General features: G+C 42.8%; 1 protein-coding gene and 2 long non-coding RNA genes across 12 annotated transcripts in view; 1 reads left to right on the top strand and 2 right to left on the bottom strand.

The window, feature by feature from the left end:
- Nucleotides 1–2,481, bottom strand: part of SMAP1 (small ArfGAP 1) — a 101,998-nt gene extending 99,517 nt beyond the window's left edge. For 5 of the 6 annotated variants that reach the window (XR_012628040.1, XM_074861828.1, XM_074861830.1 and 2 more), the window contains exon 1: nucleotides 2,239–2,481. Coding sequence is in view for 4 of the 6 variants with exons in the window: in XM_074861828.1 (XP_074717929.1) it covers nucleotides 2,239–2,356 (118 nt within the window). In the remaining 2 variants the exon portion in view is untranslated. Of the gene's footprint in view, nucleotides 1–1,690; nucleotides 1,948–2,238 lie in introns of those variants that run through there. The other variant, XM_074861833.1, reaches the window with a different exon arrangement.
- Nucleotides 2,482–2,691: 210 nt separating this feature from the next.
- On the top strand, nucleotides 2,692–15,192 carry LOC141940635 (uncharacterized). 5 transcript variants are annotated; one of them, XR_012628044.1, is made up of 4 exons: nucleotides 2,692–3,181; nucleotides 9,830–10,033; nucleotides 12,203–13,367; nucleotides 14,186–15,192. It is a non-coding gene; the product is annotated as an uncharacterized LOC141940635 (long non-coding RNA). The 5 variants fall into 5 exon arrangements; XR_012628042.1 differs by lacking the exon at nucleotides 14,186–15,192 and having other exon boundaries at nucleotides 9,830–9,966; nucleotides 12,203–13,780; XR_012628043.1 differs by lacking the exon at nucleotides 14,186–15,192 and having other exon boundaries at nucleotides 9,830–9,982; nucleotides 12,203–13,780.
- On the bottom strand, nucleotides 11,216–20,145 carry LOC141940637 (uncharacterized). The gene is made up of 2 exons (XR_012628046.1): nucleotides 19,694–20,145; nucleotides 11,216–12,025 (listed from the first exon to the last, which is right to left on the bottom strand). It is a non-coding gene; the product is annotated as an uncharacterized LOC141940637 (long non-coding RNA).
- Nucleotides 20,146–21,254: the final 1,109 nt, after the last annotated feature.

Raw genomic sequence — 21,254 nt, 5'->3', positions numbered from 1 at the left:
AAGGAAACTTCCTAAACCTAAGAAAAGAAATCTACAGAGTGTCCATATATGACCATCTCTCAGTCAAGTGCCTCTATAACAGCTGAAACTAGAAGGTTTTTATCATTCCACACTCTCCCCTCCAAGAAAACCATACACTTAACTACAGGAGTACAGGCAAAGGTAGATGGCACTATGAAGCTAATACGACACAAAATTTGAAACAAGAATTGCCAGAAGAGGATTAGGCAAGTGCAAATTAAACTTGAAGGGAGAAAGAGAATTTAAAGTTCCCTCAATATTGTAAGCTCACATTGCATCACACAGTATTTCCATGTCAGCTTTCCTGGTGGGATAGGGTGAAAGGAAGCCATGCCTCTGGCACATAGAGAGACAGCAAGGGAGAAGTGGGGTTGAGCAAAAGAGAAAACAGAAGCCTTCAGAAGTGCAGTCAAATTTTAGTAAGGTAGCCAAGTAAAATAATTTACTAGAAATATGGAAAGCGAATTACAGGTACGAGCAGAAGACTGCCTGGTCAAGAGATTGGTAGGTCCTCCAGAACCTGAACAGAAAAAAAACAAACTCAAGATACATCAAAGATTGAACTTATAAAAGAACGCTCTTGTGACAGAAGAGAGGTGTCAAAGTAAGGAACAGTGGATAAAGATGCTCGATAGCACAAATAAGAAGGAGGAAAATGAAAGTGTCAGCGCTGCTGAACTGAAGAGGCAAAAGATACCAAGGAGTATGGAGATTTACAAATGAAAACTTGACCAGGTGGTGGTTAGAAAGAGGGAACTCAGAAGGCAGGACAAAAATTAGTTGGAGAATTCCAGACTCTGATCTTGAGTGACCCAGATCTGAGGCCTATGCTATGGAACAACACACATACAGAATTCCATCAGCAAGCAACTCGGAGCAGCATTCAGCATGAAAATCTCAAGTGTCCATAATGCACAAAACATACAAGTGCGTTTTCCAGAAAACCACTGGTTACGAGTCTTTTACACAATACCCAGAAGTCTGGGGGCAAGAATAGCTGTGCTAGAAAATGATTAAGAAGAGTTACTTGCAAAATATAAATATCTTTGGTACAATCCATATGATATACTTCTTAGGAGTATACACTAGGAAAATACAGCATTATTTCTGTGTTTCTGATGCATCCGTGTTCTGCAAGGCACTGCACAATTTATGGGCATGGCAAAAAGAGTAGCATTCATGGATCGGAATGGGAAGTTACAAACATAGTGCCATTTCTGGTTGCTCAAACTAGCTCACCATACTTAACTGCCAGTTGAGGTGTGGAAGGACTGAACAAGGCAGTTCTGGAGCTAATCATACAGTGCAAATACCTGGTTGTTATTCAGGAAATATTATACTTAAAACAATAACTTACTGTGCAATCATCTTATTTACGTTACCGTAAATCTTAATGAATCAACTCCACATGAAAGAGGAATGTGTTACATTTTTTCATTTCAAGGCCACAGAAGGCAAGGTAAACACAAATATATAGCTACTTGTGTGCAGAATAAAACTATTAGACTAAAGAGAGGTAAGATTTGACAGTAATTTTTAAATTTTCATTCATTACCAAAGCTGTATCTGTGACATTTAACTTGACACATCCAGACTCAAAGAGCTTGACGTTTACATGACTGAGTCAACACTGAAGGGCACTGTTTTGGACACTCAACATTCAACTCACCTAGCACCTACCCCCAGCATCGCCCAGCGACTTCCTGAAGGCCACTGACACAGCCCGCTCCTGATCAATACCTGGCAGTGCAGGAAGAGGACGCGGCAGTGAAACTTCAGGAAAGGGCTAGGCCAGCCGTTGCATCAAGCCTCAGCTGGGGGGTTCCTCACTTTAGGATAACGTAGCTACGGCTGAGCTCGGTGGAGAAGCAGGAAGTGGTGCACGACGAAATTAAAGGTTATCTGCCTTCCATCACGGCGCTCCCCGAGCCGCGCAGACCCCCGCTGCCGCCCCTCCGGGCCCCGCTCCGGGAGGGGGCCGGTCGCCGCCGCCGGCAGGGCGGCCCCGGCAGCGCCCCGCCGCCCCTGCGGACGTGGAGCGGGGCGGGGTGGCGGGCAGCGCCCCTCCCCGGGCCTCGCCGCCGGCCCCCGCCCCGAACGGGGACCCCGCCAAGGCCGGCGCGGGCGGACACAGGCAGGGCCCGCCGGCAGCGCCTCACCTGGGCCGGCCCGCCCGGCCGCCTCCCCCGCGCCCAGCGGCCGCCCGCCCCGCCGTACCCTTGGCCTCGCAGTCCGCGCAGTACTTGTTGTCCTCCTCCCGCAGCAGCTTGGCCAGGATGGCCTGGTGCTGCTCGTTCTGCTTCTGCGCCTTCTCCCGGCAGGAGCGGGTGGCCATGGCGGCAGCGGCAGGCGGCTCCCCGCGGACGGGCGGCGGCGGGGCGGGAGCCGGGGCGGGCGCGGCACCGCCGGGGACGCGGCGCTGCTGCCCTGGCGCAGCCACGGGAACCGGCTGCCGCGAGCGCCGACTTCCTCAACCGGAACTACTTGCGGCCACAGACGCATCCGCCGCCCGCCTCTCGCTCCCTGGCTCACACTCCCACCCCGGCCACGGCAGCCCTGCGCCGGCGGTGAAAAATAGTCCGCCGGGTCCTAACGCCGGGCCGCGTACCGCCCTTCCTCGCGGGGTTGAGCTAAAAAAGCGGCGCCTCCGCCCGGACGTGGCTGTGGAAGGGCGCGGAGGGATGCCCAGGACTAAGGGTCACCTCGCGAGACCAGGTGATATCCATCCGCCGGCGGGTGACCCCGCCCTCCAGGTAGCACTGGGGGGAGGGAGAGAGGGCGGGGCTCGGCGCGAGCTGCCGCACCTGTGCGAGCGGCCTGAGGGAGGGCGCGCCCCGCCCCGCCCCGCCCCGCGGCTGCCGGCGGGCGGGAGCGGCCGTGAGCCGGGTACGGAGCCCGGGAGCAGCGGGACGTTCCTCAGGCAGCTGCGTTGTTCCTGCCCCTGTGCCGTGCGCGTCGGGGCCCTTCTCGTAGCCCCGGGGCTCGCTGTGAGGGGCTCGTGCTGCCGCCCTGGGGCCCCGCCGGCCTCAAACCCGCCTGTCTTCGCCTCACCCCCCAGGGGAACCCCAGGCAGCGGGGTCGGGGTCCCCAGAACATGCCTGCGGTAGCCCACCTGCCCTCGGTGTGGTCGGACTGGACTCAGCTCTCTATCCACGGGAAGGTGGGTCTGCGCCTTCTGCTGTTTAAAGCAATTATTTTACCCTTAGACTATGGGGGGTATCGGGCAGTCTGTACTTTTCCAAGTGGCACCCCACAGGTGGTAAACACCCCAAAACACACAGCCAAGTGATCTGCCAGTGTCGGTGGTATTACGTAGTCTTGTGTCCTTGGGGCAGGCGTCGTTCTCCAGGCCAGCACTGGGGAAAAAATAAAGCTGTTCCAGTCTCTTCACTGAATGGGCACTGCCATAGCATTAATTTTCCTCTGAACTTTCTCTGAGAGTATGTGTTTCTGTCTGTGAAAGAGCATTATGGGGAGCAGAGGCCTTATGATGAGGAGATTGGTGCATTTTCACCCCCGCTGAGGTGGTGTGAGGCTCTGAGGAAGGCAGAGTTGGATCCCGGGGCTACTCTGTGTATTAGACCCAAAGTACCCGCAGAAGGCATAGCCCAGGCTGATTTTCTCTGACCAAGGCTGCACACCACTACACTTTCCCCTTCTTAAGTACCATGTCTCTAGTCTCCCCTTTCTCCATTTTGTATTAGATCCCTTTGCCTCTGCTGAGTACTCTGTTGAGTCTGTTCACCAGTAACATCCTTTTTGTCAGCTCAATTCTAACTTTATTTTTTTTCCCTCTCATCCAACCCTTCTGGAAAGAGCTGAAGCCTATATATAGCCTATAAAATACTTAAGTGAGACAGATGTAAATTCAGGTCTTTTCTCTGTCAGCCATTAAATTACTGAATCATTCTCTGTATCTTTCTCAGATTTAATGGTAAACTAATTATCCCCTAAGTTTGGAAGAGTTACAACTGAAAGAACTGAGAATACTGCATATCAAGTTAATTACTAGTTAAGCTAGCACCTAACAGGCACCACTGAGTGGATAAGGAATTGGCTGGATGGTCACACTGAAAGAGTTGTGGTCAATGTGTCCAAGTGGAGAGCAGTGACAAGTGCCGTTCCTCAGAGGTCGGTGTTGGGACTGGTACTGTTTAACATCTTTGTCAGCGACACAGGCAGTGGGATTGAGTGCACCCTCAGCATGTTTGCCAATGACACCAAGCTGTGTGGTGTGGTCGACATGCTGGAGGGACCTTGACAGGCCTGAGAGGTGGGCCTGTGCAAACCTCATGAAGTTTAGCAAGGCCAAGTACAAGGCCCTGCACATGGGTAGGGGCAATCCCAAGCACAAATACAGGCTGGGCGATGAGTGGATTGAGAGCAGCCCTGCGGAAGAGGACTTGGGGGTATTGGTTGACAAGAAGCTCAACATGACCCAGCAGTGTGTGTTTGCAGCCCAGAAAGCCAACCGTATCCTGGGCTGCATCAAGAGAAGTGTGGCCAGCAGGTTGATTCTCCCCCTCTACTCTGCTCTTGTGAGACCCCACCTGCAGTACTGTGTCGAGCTCTGAGGCTCCCAACATAAGAAGGACATGGACCTGCTCAAGCAGGTCCAGAGGAGGCCACAAAGATGATCAGGGGGCTGGAGCACCTCCCCTGTGAGGACAGGCTGAGAGAGTTGGGGTTGTTCAGCCTGGGGAAGAGAAGGCTCTGGGGAGACCTTATAGTAGCCTTCCAGTACCTAAAGGGGGCCTGCAGGAAAGCTGGGGAGGGACTTTTTACAAGGGCATGCGAATACCTCTACTCCTTGCCATCATCCCGGGGCTCTGAGGAGCAGAATGCTTTTCAGAAAGACAAGTGCTGTCGTAGGAATTCCCTGAGAGAGAAAAGGATATGAACTTGCCTCTCATATGCTAGGTAAGCAGCAGCACTGCCATTTTATAAGAAAATAGTAGTTGATTTTGTAACAGACTTGACCTAGAAATTACATGTAGTCTGTAACTCTCTACATGTTGCCAGAAGATAGCAAATAGCTTTGAGTGAACGGTTTAATGTGCATCAGTTTCTCTGGTTCTAAAATGAATGCAGGGATACTTGCCATGAAAAGTGCCAACTGATCCAGTTCCTGTGCTTGAAAAAACCTACACAAGTGCAAAGTGTATTGTTTGGTGTGTGCTTTGGCCCTTAGTGCCTTAAAACTAGATGTCCTGATTGCGTATTTCCTGGGTCTAACTCTCGCTTTGTGTGCGTGCTTGGGTGGATTGATGTGGGATATCCTCTTCTGACTGTCAAGCATGAATTTCTGCTTCTTGTATTCAGCTCTGAAAATTATCCTTTCCTTCAAAGTACTTATCCATGCTTCTGTAAAGTAGTAGAAATATGAAATCACCTGCTTCACTATGGGGCTGAGAGGAATAGGTTATTAATATTTTAATAGATAGTGCTTTAAAAACAACATGCTGTAAGTGTGTTATTAGGTATTTCCCTGAGAGCTCAAATGAATCTAAGACAAAAATGTATCCCTTCTGTGCCTTTGTTGCTTTTTCTAGATCCTAAAGAGAAGCAGAGTGTTGTAGATGCAAAGTTAGCGCCTGAAGCATTTTTCAGAAGGAAAAAAAAAAAAGGAAGAAAATATGTCTTTCAGGATACAGTGTGATTTATAGAACGAGTTAAGTTCTGCCCACACCATACCATGAAATATAGTGCAGAGAGGCCAGAGATGTTGCCACCTAAGTCTCCTTCAGAAGAAGGTACACAGTTGTGCTGAGCCCGTCAGCTTGGTGCCCTTTGCTTCACCTTTCATTAAGGCCTGCAGAGCACAGCCTATACAATCCAGTTTGGGAATTGTTTAAGTACATAGTTGTGTTTCAAGACCTGTATCTTTAGAATCGAGTGAGTTTCATGTGGCTAACTGAATTTTCCATAAAGATACTTAAATACTGGAGTTCTGCAGTTTTCAATGCTAGAGATTGTGTTGTGTTCAGTAAAAGCACAGATTTACCCAGCATGAAAAAGACCTCTCCCTAGCTGTCACTATTTATCATCTTGTAGACTATTCCACTGTTTTGCAGGGATACCTATAGATAGATACCATGTTCCAGTATTTAAAGGGTGACTGCTAAGAAGATGGAGACTCCCTTTTTACAAAGAGTCACATGAAAAAGACGAGAGGTAATGGGTACAAGTTGGTTTCCCCAACACTGGACACTTTTAAGATTCAGCTGGACAGGGTGCTGGGCCATCTTGTCCAGACTGTGCTTTCGCCAAGAAGGGTTGGACCAGATGATCCTTGAGATCCCTTCCAACCTGGTATTCGATGATTCTATGATAACTTGTGAAGTTCATGTTTTCTTATAATCTGATAGCTGAAATTCACTGAATATAATCTTCCTGGCTAAAATTCACTGACTCTAGACACCTACCTTATTCAGAAATCATTCCATAAACCAGCTTTAAATAGTATTCGCTAATGAGGACAGTATTAGCATAAATTTGACTTAATGGGGGAGAATGTATCAGGTGCAAAGTTATTAAGTGGATTGAAACCAGGTGATAAAATAGCTGTGTTTTTCTAATGCCTCATTATCAAAGTCCAGAAATAAACTGGGTTTCAGTTAGAGTTGCTGAGTTTGAGAATTTCTGATTCATAAGAAACCTTGGTGCTTCAAATGTTTTCATGCTCTTCAGAAAAAAAAAATATATATATAACTTCCTGGGAAATAGACATTTCAGTAATGTTTGTGAAACTCAACTCTTCAAGTTGCCTCTCCAGGCTGGGGAGTCTGGGCAGCCCATGGGGTCAAATAATGTGGTACCTGCTGTCCTTGGCTGGCAGAGAGTAGCAGAACCTGAAAAGTTAACCTTAACCACTGTTATTTCAGCTAACACTTTAGATGGAATTTCTATCACAGATTTAAAAAAATCTTGAGCTACGAGCCAGTCACCCTGTCTACCCTTGATAGCCAGTGGAGAGAAATAGACATTCCTGGAGGTGGTTTGTCTTGTTCTCAGACAGGTGTCTGACTGCAGTGAGCTGAATTACCATCTGGAAGGGCCTGTGTTAGAAGGAGGTGAATCACTTTCTGGATCATTTGTGTCTCCTCATTGACTCTAAAGGCATCTTGTACCTGCGTGTACAAAAGTTAGACATTTAAAAAATGAATTCTCAGCATTTTTTTTAATTAATGAGTATTTTTCAGCAATGTGCTTTGTGTAGAAAAATTCCTGCCTAGCTCAAGTTCTCATATCTTCAATCCAAAAAAAGAGACCAAGCCATAGTAACATCACGTTACATGAAATAACATCTGTAATAGGGAATCTACAACTATACCAAGGGTTTCCTCATATTTTTCTTCTTTACTTAAAAAGAAAAATACAGCCCCGCAAACAAATTCAACAAAGTGTTAAAAAATGCAATATTTTTACAAAAAAACCCAACAAGCCCCAGCCTTTGAAAATCAGAAAGTTTAGAGTTATTCAAAGCTCAATTTTAATTCTGCTTTGATAAACCTTTTTAATGTTAATATTAAAACTATATGTATATTTGAACATAATACATTAATTTATGCATTTACAAAACTTAAACTATACAGGACAGAATGAATTGATACTATAAAAAGAATCCTTATGCAATGAAAAAGTTGTTAGGGACAAGGCTGTCTAAACTGTAGTTGAAAATACTATGTACATAGGAATAACAAGATTATATCTCATCATTCCCAAAATGGGTATTAGATGTTTGACAGCCTTGTAGGGTCATTGGAGTTGGAAGTCTGATCGACAGCCGTGGGCTTGCCCCAGGAGTGGCATGAGTCATGTGTATCTTACACTTGGAGCACTTACTGCCTGGCCCGTGTGGCAAACAGTTATAGTGTCACTCCGGAGATGATTTAAAAGTAAAAAAGGAGCAAGATTTATAGGTGAGGCTGAATTTTCAATAACTTCTAGTTTCTGTACAGCAACTTGACTGGAGAGATGAGATATTAGAGGTAGTAAATTTTTCTTCCAGTTTCTTGGTTCTTCCTTCTATGCAGAGACTGAGCACCTGGTATTAGATGAATTATCAACATTATGACATCCCAGATAATGCAGTCTAATTTCTGTAGGTGCTGAGCATTTGAAATACACTGAAATCAAAAGATTGTGGTGGTGTTTGCACTGCAGAAAATTAAGACAGAAATTCTGAAAACTAAAAAGTGATCTCCATCTTTTATGAATTGGCATCATCTAGTGACATCCTAGCACATGATGACGCTTCACCAACAGGCTTGTTTTCTTGAGAGCTATTAGTAAATCTGCATTGTAATTGTAAATACAAATGAGTACTTGGGAGATAACTATAAATTAAACAGATGAATGCAAATGACTAAATACATTTCAATGAGCTTTGCTGTCAGTCATAATTGTGTAAGCTTGGAGAAAAAAACAACATACTGTAGAGCTAATATGCATATATACAATTACGTTTTAAACTACTGCATGTAGTTGGCCACTATATTCTAGTGTGGATTATAGTGTAGGATAGTGTAGGTGTAGAATATAAGGAAATGGAAGCTCCATATGGTTCTGATGGAAGCATGGAAGAGATCTTAAAAATCAAATGCTTTGCACATTCCAAGCTCACGGCGTATTTTCATCTATTTAAGGCTATGTCTGTGTTTCAGCCTGACTCTTCTCCTTTCAATATATCTCGTTCTAAGATTGAGCTTTTTGAACAGAGAGACTGTTAGATGGAACTTTGTGAGTCATCCATTTGGCTCACTCAGGCTTTGAGGATAAGAATACCAGCCTTAGATATCAGTAGTTCTTGATATCTAGCCAAGAAGAAGAGCAATAATCAGATGTAGAATCAATTGCAAAATCATAAATTTGAAAGATTAGGGAGAAATATAAAAAGAAAATACAAAGAGGGACAACTGAGCTCCATTGTTATTACTGTTTTGTGTGCTACTGTGCAAAAGGTAGTCTGTGAAGCTTAAAAACGTTTTGTTGACTGGATAAACGACAGGACAGACGCTAAAGCTAGGACAGTTTTTGATCTTGGCTTCACATAGAACAAATCTTAATTTTAGCTCTTCAACAATAGGAACTGTGATTCATGTAGCCCATTTTTTCACCCTAGTGAAATCATGATCTTGCAGAGAGTGCAGGTTAAAGACTAGCTGATGAATTGCAAGCTTCAGACAAGTTGCAGACAAAAGTGTATCTATATATACATAGCTTTTGAGATTTTTTTCCTCAGTATGTTTTGCCTTCTCATTTCTGTAGTACTGTTTAAAAACTAGTGCAAATAAATCAGTGTGTATCTTTTCAATGCCCCATATGATGAGGAGCAATTAATAATTGCATGCTAGATCTCACCTGTTTGAAAGTCTGCAGTGGTCCTATGTAGTGCTAGGGCCTGAATAATAGGCCCTGAAACAAAGTTGACCTCTAGATGAACCTCACAACCAAACATTATCCATTATTAGTATCTGTTAATTAGTAAAATCTGTATTACCATTAGCATTTATTATTAGTATCTGATCATTAATGAAATATCTAAGCTCACTAGTGAAAGATGTAGCTTAGACAGAGTATAATCAGTAGTGAGGATGAAATGTTGGGAGAATGTGTATCCAACTTTCCTTGTTTAGCCTTGTTCAAGGCTGAGAACCCAAGTGTTTGGCCTTGTTAGAAACTCTCTTGGTTCTCCCTCCCGAGCCCTGGTCAAGCTTTGGGTGGAATCCAAAGGAGGATGAAACCACATGTTTCCACTCAAAGCAAAGTGCAAGTCATTCTGACTTGCCGATTTTTGGTATATAAGGCTGGACCCTCTTGCTGCGACTTTGGATGTCTCACCTACGGATGGACACACCATGTAGGACTTCGCACTTGCAGGGAAAGGTTCTTCAAATCCTCACTGCAACTGGGGCTCCCCAGCAACTGCGGATCTGGATGATGGTAACATATGCAAGTGGTGATGGATCTTTCTTAATCACTATTCTCCCCATCATGTAGTAATGATTAGGTGCATTACCTTGCTTATTCTTATTTTTTATAATTAACTGTATGTAGTAATAATTAAGTGTACTATTCTGTATTTTTCTTATTGCTTATTTTCTATTACTTGGTTATATCCTTTAATTATTAGCAGTAAAATAAGCCTACTCTTTTCACTCTGGTGTCTGAGTTAATTGGCATCCTCAATCAACAAAACATCCTGCCAATACCACCTATTTTTGTCTTGGTAGAATCCTCCTCAGAGAAGTGGAAATGTTGAGGAGAAACGTTTTAAATATTCCTTTTTCCTTTTTTTCCTCCAAGATAATTTCATACTAGGGGAGACTGAGGGGAAGGGGTCATGGCAAATCATACTGGCTTCTGAGTTTCTCTGAAGTCCAGAGATGTTGAAGAAGGATCATTTCTACTTCAAAAGCTGGATATTTTTAGAGAGTAGTGAGTCTTTTATCAATAAAAGAATGTCCATAGCACTCACAAGCTGAGCTCATATCTGCAGGAAAACATGTTTCTCCTCAGCCACTGGATACTCAAGAAATGAGAAAAGAGATTTGCTGTAAAAAAGAAAAAAATAATCTCTTCCTTCAGCCCATCTGTGATCGATCACTTGAGGAGAAACATACTTGGATGTGCTCACAGTCCAGTGGCTACATCTGGCAGCTAAAAAAATCTTCTGGGTGGCTGCCTCTTGAAGCATGAAGTGAGTGATGGTTGCTGTGATGTTTTCCTTGTTTTGTGTACAAAATTTGCAGTTATACTGCACAGGAAATGTGATGTCAGGAGAATATGAGCTCTGACTCCAAGAATTTCCAGCTCTTGAAGAGCAGCATGGCCCTACGCAGTGTGTTCAAGAGAACAGGATCTCTCTGGACAGGCATCTGGCTGTCTGGGATTCCCTCCAGCTCACTAGCTTGCTTCAACTTTTTACTGGCTCGCTTCAGGCTGACTCTGGAATTTCCCCCAGATCAGATCAGGTTTTCACAAAATAGGGAAGTATTTGTGGAAACCACCTTGTAAGTGCATTGCTTTTCAACAAGAGTTTTTATCTCCATAGAGATTCTACGTTGGTCCTTTGCCCCTCAGCTGTTTCCTCTCCGTGTTGTGCTGTATGGCACTGGTTACTCCTTACCCGGCATGTTTGTCTTTATGGACATGGGCCCAGATAGATACGTCATGTAATAAAAAAGAAAAATTAACATTGCAATGTCTGTGCTTTTATTACTACAGCATCTTTGACGTCAAAATCCTGGTCAAAATACTACTACAGTAAAGCAACAAGGATTTTCTAAAAGCAATATTGTTTTGATTGTTTAAAAATAGACTTCTATCTTTAGAAAGTACATTGAATTTTCTCTTTTATGGCTTAATGAATTGCTGTTGTGACAGATTTAATCAATCTGATGAGTCCACGTTCAACGTTCTGGCAAATATAACCAGCCCTGGAGTGTTTTCACACTCCCCGAAGGCACATTGTTTCTGTTTATTTCATTCTGATGTTTTATCTGGAAACATATTTTTCTTGAAGAAATGTATACTGTTCCAAGACATACACGGAAAGCCATGTGTTTAATTTACTGAATATGAAATTAACTTTTTATTTAGTAAGTGAAAGGAGAAGGTTATAGAACAAAAAGTCCAGCTAGTTAGCAGGTGTAGAAGTTACAGAGAAGAAAAAGGAAAAGATTGATCATATAAAAATCACAGGGCAGATTTAAAGACAGTCTGTCATAATAAAAAAAACTGTTAAAGACTCCAAGACAAGTCCTATGTCTCATTTCTAAAAATTGTCTATACAGTGTCCATTTGTTTGACTGCAAGATCAAGATCTACTTTCCATAACTCATTTTTTGCTTCTGAATCTTCATTTTGTATTCTTTAATGTCACTTGTCTGTCAGATTATTCTACGGCCTTTGAAGTGCAGAAAGATGGTCTATTTTCAGGCTTTACTCCCATGCAGAGTTCCAGTATGCACTGCAAGTCTTTGGGGGAGGGATTTGTCTCCTGAAAAATATGAAGCATGTTACTGAATACTATAAAATAATGAATAAAAAAGAAAGCAGAGAGATTCTAGTCTAAAAAAAAAAAAAAAGTAGATGTAAGTATATCTTATATGTGAAGTTGAGTCTACTAAAGAGGATCATTATCTAAAAAAAAATTTTTTTTTTTTTTAAATTTCAGTACCTGATTCTGTGAAGACAGAAGTACGTGCATGGAGCAGTAGAACCGACTGTTTCTGTTCCTTAAAAAATGCAGGTCAGAGCCTATGGTATGGGGTGGTACATACCTCTCCTATTGCAGGAAAGGCAAGAAAAACTTTAAAGTCACGCTGTAGCAACTGCTGTTTCATGCTAATAGCTTTAGTACATTGCTAGACCCTGCTAATGTTCTTGGATGGTGTGCAGAAGGGGCCTTTCTTAATCAGACCAGTTGCAGGAATGACCTGGAACACGCAGATTATTGAAATAAGGTGTCCAGTGCACCACTTGAATAGTTCTGTGTCAGCATAATTTAGACTCAGGGTTCTATTTAAATGTTGTGGTGTTAATACAGCACATTTAATAATAGTCTAGTGATAGGCAGGACATAATTACTTGCTCTCCAAAGGATAATTTGTAATGAGCAATGTTGTCCTTACAACTCTGATGAGGTGAGATCATCTCTGGATCTACAGTTTAAATGACACACCCAAGGTCAGCCATTATCTCTATGTATTCTTATCATATAGTCTGATAGGAATAGTCTTTAATATCCATGCGTTGAGCATTCATGTCCATGACAGCTCTTTAATGCCAGATAAGATTTTGGTATTCTCTTTATTATGCAGTACAAGTGGTCAGCTTTAGCAGAAAGCTCTTAATAAGTGAATTAACAGTAGTTAAGATTAAATTAAAATGGTTGTGTACTTTTAAGCGATGTCAAATAATTTAAAGGTATAGTTCTAACAAATCTTAGATCTTACCTACTACAACAGTTCTTAAATTCCGATAATCATGCGGCTATGTAAAATGTCATCCTTTTGACATCCTAGTCAGTAGAAATCCTAATTGGAATGCTAAGACGTACTGCTGAATGCTTCATCAGGGGAGACTTATGATGATAGTATGACTTTTAACCAACTGAAGAATGCAAAATAAAAATGGGTTAAAATTATGTCTGATGGAAAGGTGTTGTTGCACATGTGTCTTCCTCTGCTATCTCCGTGGGAGAGGGTGTTTTATTAGTTTGATTAGACTTGGATGTTAATAAATACTTAGTTTAATTTCTAGTTTGGGGCTGCTTTCCATGAAATCTCTTAAGATCAGCAGTGGATATTTCTGTCTCCCTGATGATTCTGAAGTCGCCTGTAAGTCAAAACATTGCAAGCAATTCACAGCTTCCTCTGGTTTCAGCTGAATTTCACTGCCTGCGCCTCAGATAACCAAGGAACAAATTTCCCTGGGTGTCACACCAGTATTGAAATGTATTCATGTCAGTGTTATACAAGTTTATTATATTCTCTGTGACTTTCTTTCCTTGCATTTCGATAAAGACAAGGTTTCATGTCCTTCAAGTTGCAGCGTTCAGACCCATGACAGATTAACTAAGCTCTTTAAGTGGCTCTCTAATTTCAGGGTGGTTTGCATGACATTGATGATGTAATTTAAAACTACAATTCTGAGCTTTTTGATCTTTTTTGTAGCACATGTTTCCATAACCTACTTGTATCATATGAAAGGAAAGAAAAAAATAAATTCCAATGGCTTTTTTTGGACTGAACATTTAATTTACCAATTGCATCAACCTCACTTCTGCACCACACAATATTGTGAACAGGCAGATTTGTCAACACATGTAATGTGGGTTTTCTGGTACTTTCCTGTGATATGTCTGATGGTTGTAGTCAGACAGCTTTTTTGTCTGGATGAAGTGGGTCTAATCCAACCCAGGTCTGGTTTTGGCCAAGTCATTTCACCTCCAAGGGCTTAGTTTCCCCATCTATAAGATGAAGATAATGTACTGGCCTCCTTTTAAAGTGGTATCAGATTTATAGAGGTGAAGTGCTGCTAAAGAACACTTTACTATCAAGTCCTGCATCCCTGGAGCTTGGATTAAGGTGAAGGCGTTTGCCTTGTGCTCCTTTATTCTTTCTGAAATACCTATCTGCTTTGTATTTATTTTTAGAAGGTGTCATGGATTTTGAGGTTCAAGGAAACACTTGCTTCCTGCACTTGAGAGCAGCTGTCTCACTTTGTTGACCCTTTATGACATCAAGCTGTCTCAGATACAGGAGAGTTTCTGGCGTGACTCATCCTGGAATCACAGCCCCCAAGAATATGCATCAGGGGAGCAGAATTGGAAGGTAATCAGGTTTTCCTGCTTCCAATCCCATTTCTGGCTGAGACTAAATGTGTCTTAGATTCTGTATCTCTTAGGTTGAAGACTAGTACTCTTACTTTACCTAATTCACAAAGCAGTTTGGAGGCATTAGAAAACAGCCTGATGCATATTTCCAGATTACTTTGTCTGTGAGAAATGCTACAAGAGCCATCAGTATGAGAAATGTCAGATGATTGAGAAATGACAGATGATAGAAAAATGCTATTGCTGCCTGAGGATTCATGGACAGTTTGGCCCGCTCAGGCAGGGGATCTACAACAAGAGGATTAGTGAGTCCCCTGCGCACTGAGGTAAACATCTGGGAGGAGGCAGCAGGACCCTGAGCTACAGCTAAAGCCAATTTGTAGCCAGCAATATTTCATGAAGTTTGAGAAGTTCTGGCCCCTCAGAAAACCAGGGTGAAGACTGCAGAGCCTGCAGAGCTTGTCTCTAGCTGAGAGGTGTCCAGTTGGTGTGTACCAGTTGGGCTTGAAAATGCATGCACTGGGTGCTCTACACACCTTTCTTTAGCTGTGGGGCTTATGTATGTGGAGGTACAGCCTTCTGTTTCAATCCTAAAGCCTAAAAGTTCTGAAGTCCTAAAATCTTTCATCTGTGGTCAGAAGCAAAAGGTCATATTTTATGCTATGGAAAAGCCCCTTTTTAGTAAACTAAAAATAGAGAACAATTTTTTTAAAGTATTTTTACTTTTATTACTACAAATGTGAACGAAGGAAAACATTTAAAAATAGATGAAATCTACATGGGTGGTAGAATTTGAAGCTTTGTTATTAGTGAATGATTGCTGTGAGGAGTCCTACTCTTTTCCTTTAAATTTTCAAAGATATACAACTTCCATAGATGCAATTTGTTTAAAATATACTTTTAGCATAAACATTATGAAAAAATATTGGCTGTTATTAGAAGAACAAAGAACTTGATAGTAAATTGAAATTAAGATGAAATGGGATTTCTCCTCCTTCAACTAACCTGATTTTAATGTTAATGAAACCCTGACAAAAAAGCATTCTCCAGGAAGGGTAAAAAATGAGAAAAAATACTGAGTGTAACAGAAACGAACCGTTTTAAAGTGGTTAAAAGAGCCTAAGGTGTTGCACAAGCACTGATGAGATTGCTCCTTCTGAGAAGAAATTTTATTGTGGTCACACGCAGACATACTTGTTCTGAAGAAGACGTGTAGGAACTGACAAAGTATCCACACATTGTAGACAGTCCGAATGTGACACACGTGGTTTAGTGTGTTAAAATCAGGGGTTTAGCAGCTGTTTCCAAGAGGTCACTTGCCTGAGAACAGCGTGTGTTTTCACCTCAGTCTAACCAATAGATGCAGTTTATTAGTTGTCTTCTGTTTCTCTCTTCCGTGTGGCCTTTAGTGGAGCCCAGTTACATAGCTTTTTCTGACATGTGCCCCTGTGCTGTATGAAATAGCCTGCAGATGTTGACTGCTAGGGAGTCTGAGAAACACACTCTTTCCTTCACAAACAAGGTGACCTTCACCCGGCTGAACAGTGTTATCAGATTTTGTTCAGATGCCTCCAGTTGTGCAAACTGTTCATGTTGTGTGTTGTCCTGGCCAGGATGCGTGTGTTCATCAGTGATTCTCTTCATGGTTTTCAGCTTGCATTGTCTTCTATGTCCAATGAAAATAATCCTTTCTTCTTACTGTAAGGGTTTAGATCAATAATTTCTCCAAAATTCTGCTGATACCTGTTTCTTCTTTGAGGGAGAAGACAGACACTTGTTAATGTAACAATGAACCCACAGCAGCACTGTCAGCAGCCTGGAGAGCAGAATGGGACCTCAGCACTTAGTCTTTGCTCTGATGCTTTCTCGGGCTGCACGCAATATCCACGTTTCTTTGCCTTTAAAAATATTTCACATTGGCATCTAAGAGTATTAATATCTGTGCACTTCTTTAGGAAGTAAACTATGTGAATATATCGCCTTTGGGTTGATTCTTACAGAGTAAGTAAGGGGTATGTGTATATTTCCAAAGAAATTTTTAATTACTGTTGTCCTCTGCAGACACTAATTCCTTACTCCATGGAGTAACTGGCATTCCCCACCATCAGCCAACTATAATAAATTCATTCACACACACAATCTTCATTGTTCTTGCACCCTTCCTTGTTTTTCTTGTTCTTAAACACACTTCAGCTATGACTGACGTGGTTTAGTTCATATGACACAGCCGTCTGAGCACTGTTGACCACAAACTAAGAGAACATTGATTACAGAGTATTAGTCTCTATGTATTTTCCAAATTCTTCCCATTGTTTACTGATGATGTGAAGGAAGCATTTTGTGCCAGTTCTGTGACTGTTGCAGAACAGCAATACAGCCTACAAGTAGAAGAGCAAACACCACCAGGTACGGAAGCTGCACAAGCCTTGGCTGGATAAGAAGAGTAAGAAATATGGGCTATATCTGGCCAGGAATTGTTTTTTAATGTCAGGGATATAGCAAACTGTGCATACCTGGGGAGAAACTAAGAATGACGTAGTCCTCCAATCTCTTGGTTTGGCACATGCAATTAGAGAGTGGGATACAGATCATGGAAATTAGATGCTATTCATATTAGAATTTCATGTGGAAATAAAAGTCATAAAAATAACATATATGAATAGGATTGAATGCCATATGAATAGGCAGAAGCAAGTCTTCACCTATGAGTGTAAATTTTGAAAACAGAACTAAGCAAAAGACTGATAGATTTCTCCACTAAGAAATATAACTGCGTCTGACAATGTTTCACATTTCTTCTCCCATTACTCTAAAAGCATAACGAGGTTGTTACTACAAATGAGAAATACCCAACATGCCGTCTTGTGGCTTCAGCTGAATATTTGCAATGAGGAAAAAAAAAAATCTTTATTCATGTAGGGTTCAGTCTCACATACATTAAAGTCAGTAGAAATGTTACAGTTGATCAGGTCTCTAGTATCTTAAATTTATTCACTATATTACTTTCTTTAATGATGTTTATCTTTTTATTGACTATCTTTTCCCACTTAGGAAACACTACAAGTCCTCTTGACTAATCAGAGCATTAAAAAATCAACTGTAAGGAAACAATTTCAAAAGAAAAGCTGATCAAATGCTCCTTAAATTGCTTCCAAAGCTAATTTATACCTTTGTATATTAGTTCTGTCTCTTGACAATTTATTTTGTGTACAAGACATAGGATTGCTTGAGAAACACGGGAAAGAGAAACTGAAAGAGAACTGTACTGAAAAACTGCATATGCTTAAAAGCTAAACTGTAAGACCATGGTAAGAGATAATGGAAGACTGAAGCAGAAAATTGTCCCACCATTGTTCCCCAGTGCCTGCTACGAGGGGACTTCTGCCAAAGCACTGGGTGATACCTCTGTCAGATGAAGGATACTGGCCTAGCTGGATTTTGGGTATAGTTTCGGCAGATACTCTAAGTTCTTTCATGACCACAAAAAATGTGCATTTGCTAAACAGCTTCTCAGTAGTGGAGAGGAGACATTAGATTTGCTTTTTATGCCACTCTTGATCTGCCTGTAACATTTTCAGTATTCAAAATGATAAAAAATATTTATAAACTAACCAAACTCCAGAAGAAACACTATTATCTGTAGTTCTACTACATAAACTATTTTATTATAATTGTTATCTATCAAGTTTTGATGCATTGTGAAATGGTTTCATGAAGTGCCACCCTCCCACACAGGGATGAAATCTGCAAACATTTCTGTATTAGGTGTGTATATATATAAGGATATGCAAATGTATGCAGATATTCATGTTCTAGAAACGGTTACAATTTTCAGTTTCAGCTCTGCGTGGGAGGCTGTCATTGAAATGATTTCCTTCCATGGAGAGGAACAACATACACATTTTGTCTTGCCAAAGAAGACCAGAGAGAACCACATGTCTAGTACTCAGCAGGAAATGCTGGGAGTCCAGGCTGCTACCTATACGGTGGCTAAGAGCTCTCAGGGAGTTCAGAGGAAAACCTGGGCTTAGCAGCCTACAGTGCCTAACTGCCCCCGGGAGAGGACAATGTTGAGATGCTTCTAAGCAAGACTGTAGGTTATCCTGCACCTGCATGGGATAACGGGAAAGCACAGTGAGTCATATATTCTGAAGCTGCTTGGCTTTGCCCAGCCCGTAGCCAAGGAATAGGGGAAGAGAGCTGAAAATATTGGGAGGGAGGTGGTAGGAAAGGGTGATGAATTTGGGACTGGATGTGCGAGAGGGGGCTGTGACATTCAGTGATATGCTAGGTCGTACTGTACATTTCTTACTGTTCACAGGAAACTAGGCTGACTGGCTTCCCACAGAACTTCTTCTTGATGTGGGCTACCAGTGATGCAGCGTAGTGCCTTCTACTGCTCACGTACTAAGTAAAAATAACCCCTGTGTGCCAATCTGTCAACAAATTACCAAGGCATCAGTGGTCAGCCTCCAGTACACTGGACCCATCCCAGAATCCATGGTAAATCCAGGCCTCTTGTCCCCAAGTCTAGCAAAGCAGCATACTCATGTGAAAACTGGCTCTGATAAGGCAATTTCCTTGGAGAAAGTCTAACTTTAAAAAAAAAAAAAAAAAAGGCCAACAACACAGACTTAGGAAAAGTTTGTTGTGGGTCCAGGAACGGTACGACATCCAGACCACTTCTGAAGTTTTATGAAGGTGTGTGTCTGGGTGTTGAAGTACAGCAGATGGGAAGTGTTCTGTGGACTACAAAGCGAGATTTGGGCTGCTATTCCCAAATTAGGTTGTATGAGAATTTCCTACAGACCAGGCAGCCCAAAATGTTAGAGGTTTCTTGCCAAATTTCCCCATCCCCACTCATCATCTCATTTCAAACCTTACCATTGCTCTCCCTGCAAACAGCAGATGATGAAGCAAGCTCCATGCATTAATTTTCTCCCAAAGCCCAGGAGCAATTGTTCTTTCCTCTGCTCAGGGATAACAAGCCAATGTCATGTTTTCCAGTGGTTCTGTGGTCTAAAATAATGCCAGCACCATCATTAATGCTGCTCTGCCATCAGTCCCCTGTTTCAACAGAATCTGAAAGGACATAAACCTTTTTTGTTCTCATAAACTGAAAGAAAAACCACATGCACTGCTGTGACAGGGAAAATCCTGGGATCATGTCAAAGCAGAGATGGAAGAGCACAAAAAAGAGATAAGAATTGAAAGTTTTATTATGGAATGAAATAAACAAGTTTTCTATTTTTGTTTGATGACTAGACTTGAAAGGTAAGCAGCACTGTAGGTCAGGACCATTCTTCTTAGTGAGGGACAAGCACTCACCTCCACGTGCTGCCAGTTCAAGTGCTCCGAACGTTTCAGGCTCCAGGAGAGGCACAAGGCGGGACCTGCTGATGGACTTGGTCAGCTGGGGTTTTCCTGAACTGCAGGAGTCCCTGCAAGACCAGGACTGCAGGACTTGCTGCAACAAGGAAGAGGCTAGGAGAAAATGTTGGTTAGATGTTACAGTGGCCTTGCCATTCAGGAATGGAAGGAAGGACTCCAGAAACAGAGACCTGTTTGTTTGGATTCAGGGTCCAGCCCTGCAGCAGTTTAGCCCAGGTCCGGTGCCAGTTCAGGTTGGGAACCCTCCTCCTGCCTCCCCTCCCCTCCGTGCCTGCTGGCAAAGGTGAGCCCATTCGCTGCTGCAAGTGCTCATGGGCCTCTGCACGGGGCGCACGGGGCAGGGCAGCACAACTGCCCCCACAACACTCCTTTGGCGGATGGTTGTGACCCCTTTCCAGGCATCCACCTCTCCCGCTCGGGTGCTTGTCTGCCCTGGCACAACTAAGCTGCCACTGGTGGCAACAATCAAAAAATTCTTTTTCTCCTCAGCCCCAAGGTATATGTGGCTGCAGGCCAGAAAACAGACAAAATTTCAAGATACAAGTATTGCAATATATAACCATATAACACAACTGGTTAGTAATACACACACAGAGGGTTACCTCCGATAGGTATAGTGACACAGCACACTAGCATAATGCTTCGGAGATCTTGTTCTTTCCCCTTATTTTCGATAATATGAGGAAATGAAATAGTTTTTCTTCCCTTGCATCCCTGTACTGTTGTGCTTTCTGGCTTCCTGCAAAGCACCACAATCGCTGCGCAAATCCTGCTTAGAGTATTCCACTTTTTCTCCCCACACGGGGTTTGCGGAACACAGCAGGCCTCTGTGATGCTGCCGATATTGTCCACACTTTACTACAAATGGTTTTACAGGAAGGACCATCTGGTCATCAGCTGCCCAAACACGCATTTGCCTGCCCTCCTGCACCTGTTCAGCATGTAATTCAGCCTCTCCCTGCCAGGTGCTCTCCCATCAGAGATCTTCCTGAGCGAGGGGACAAGAGGATGCAGCACATCTCCCGAAAGAGCGGTGGGTACAGACACCTCTTTGAGATCTCTGTTCTTAAGGAGGAATAAATCCCATCTTATCTTCAAAATGGAGGTGATGTATAAGACCAGAAGGTAACTGCCCGGCTCAGAGATCAACCACGCGCTATTCCAAGCCACTGCATCGGTGCTCAAATGGAAGGGTCATGTCCAGCATCTGAGCTGACATCACACTTAGCAGGCATGTGCCTCACTGATGATGTCACTATGTTCTGGGAAGACCATTTACCCAAAGCTCTGTGCCATTTAAGGGATGTTTCTACCCACAGTCAATTCACATGTGAGCCAACAATGTACCTGACAGCCAGATCTGTACTACCTTAGCAGTGCATTTCTCTGTGCAAACTAAGCCATCGACCTGTAAAAATCACCTAAGTGACTTATTTTGGGACTGCCCTGACCTATCTGCATGTCCATACTGGACAGTCTGGACCACAGCCATGTGCTC

Source organism: Strix uralensis, chromosome 3, assembly GCF_047716275.1.
Source record: "Strix uralensis isolate ZFMK-TIS-50842 chromosome 3, bStrUra1, whole genome shotgun sequence".
NCBI lineage: Eukaryota > Metazoa > Chordata > Aves > Strigiformes > Strigidae > Strix > Strix uralensis.
The sequence above is the reverse complement of the archived record's forward strand: the minus strand, read 5'-3'. Positions and strand labels throughout refer to the sequence as shown.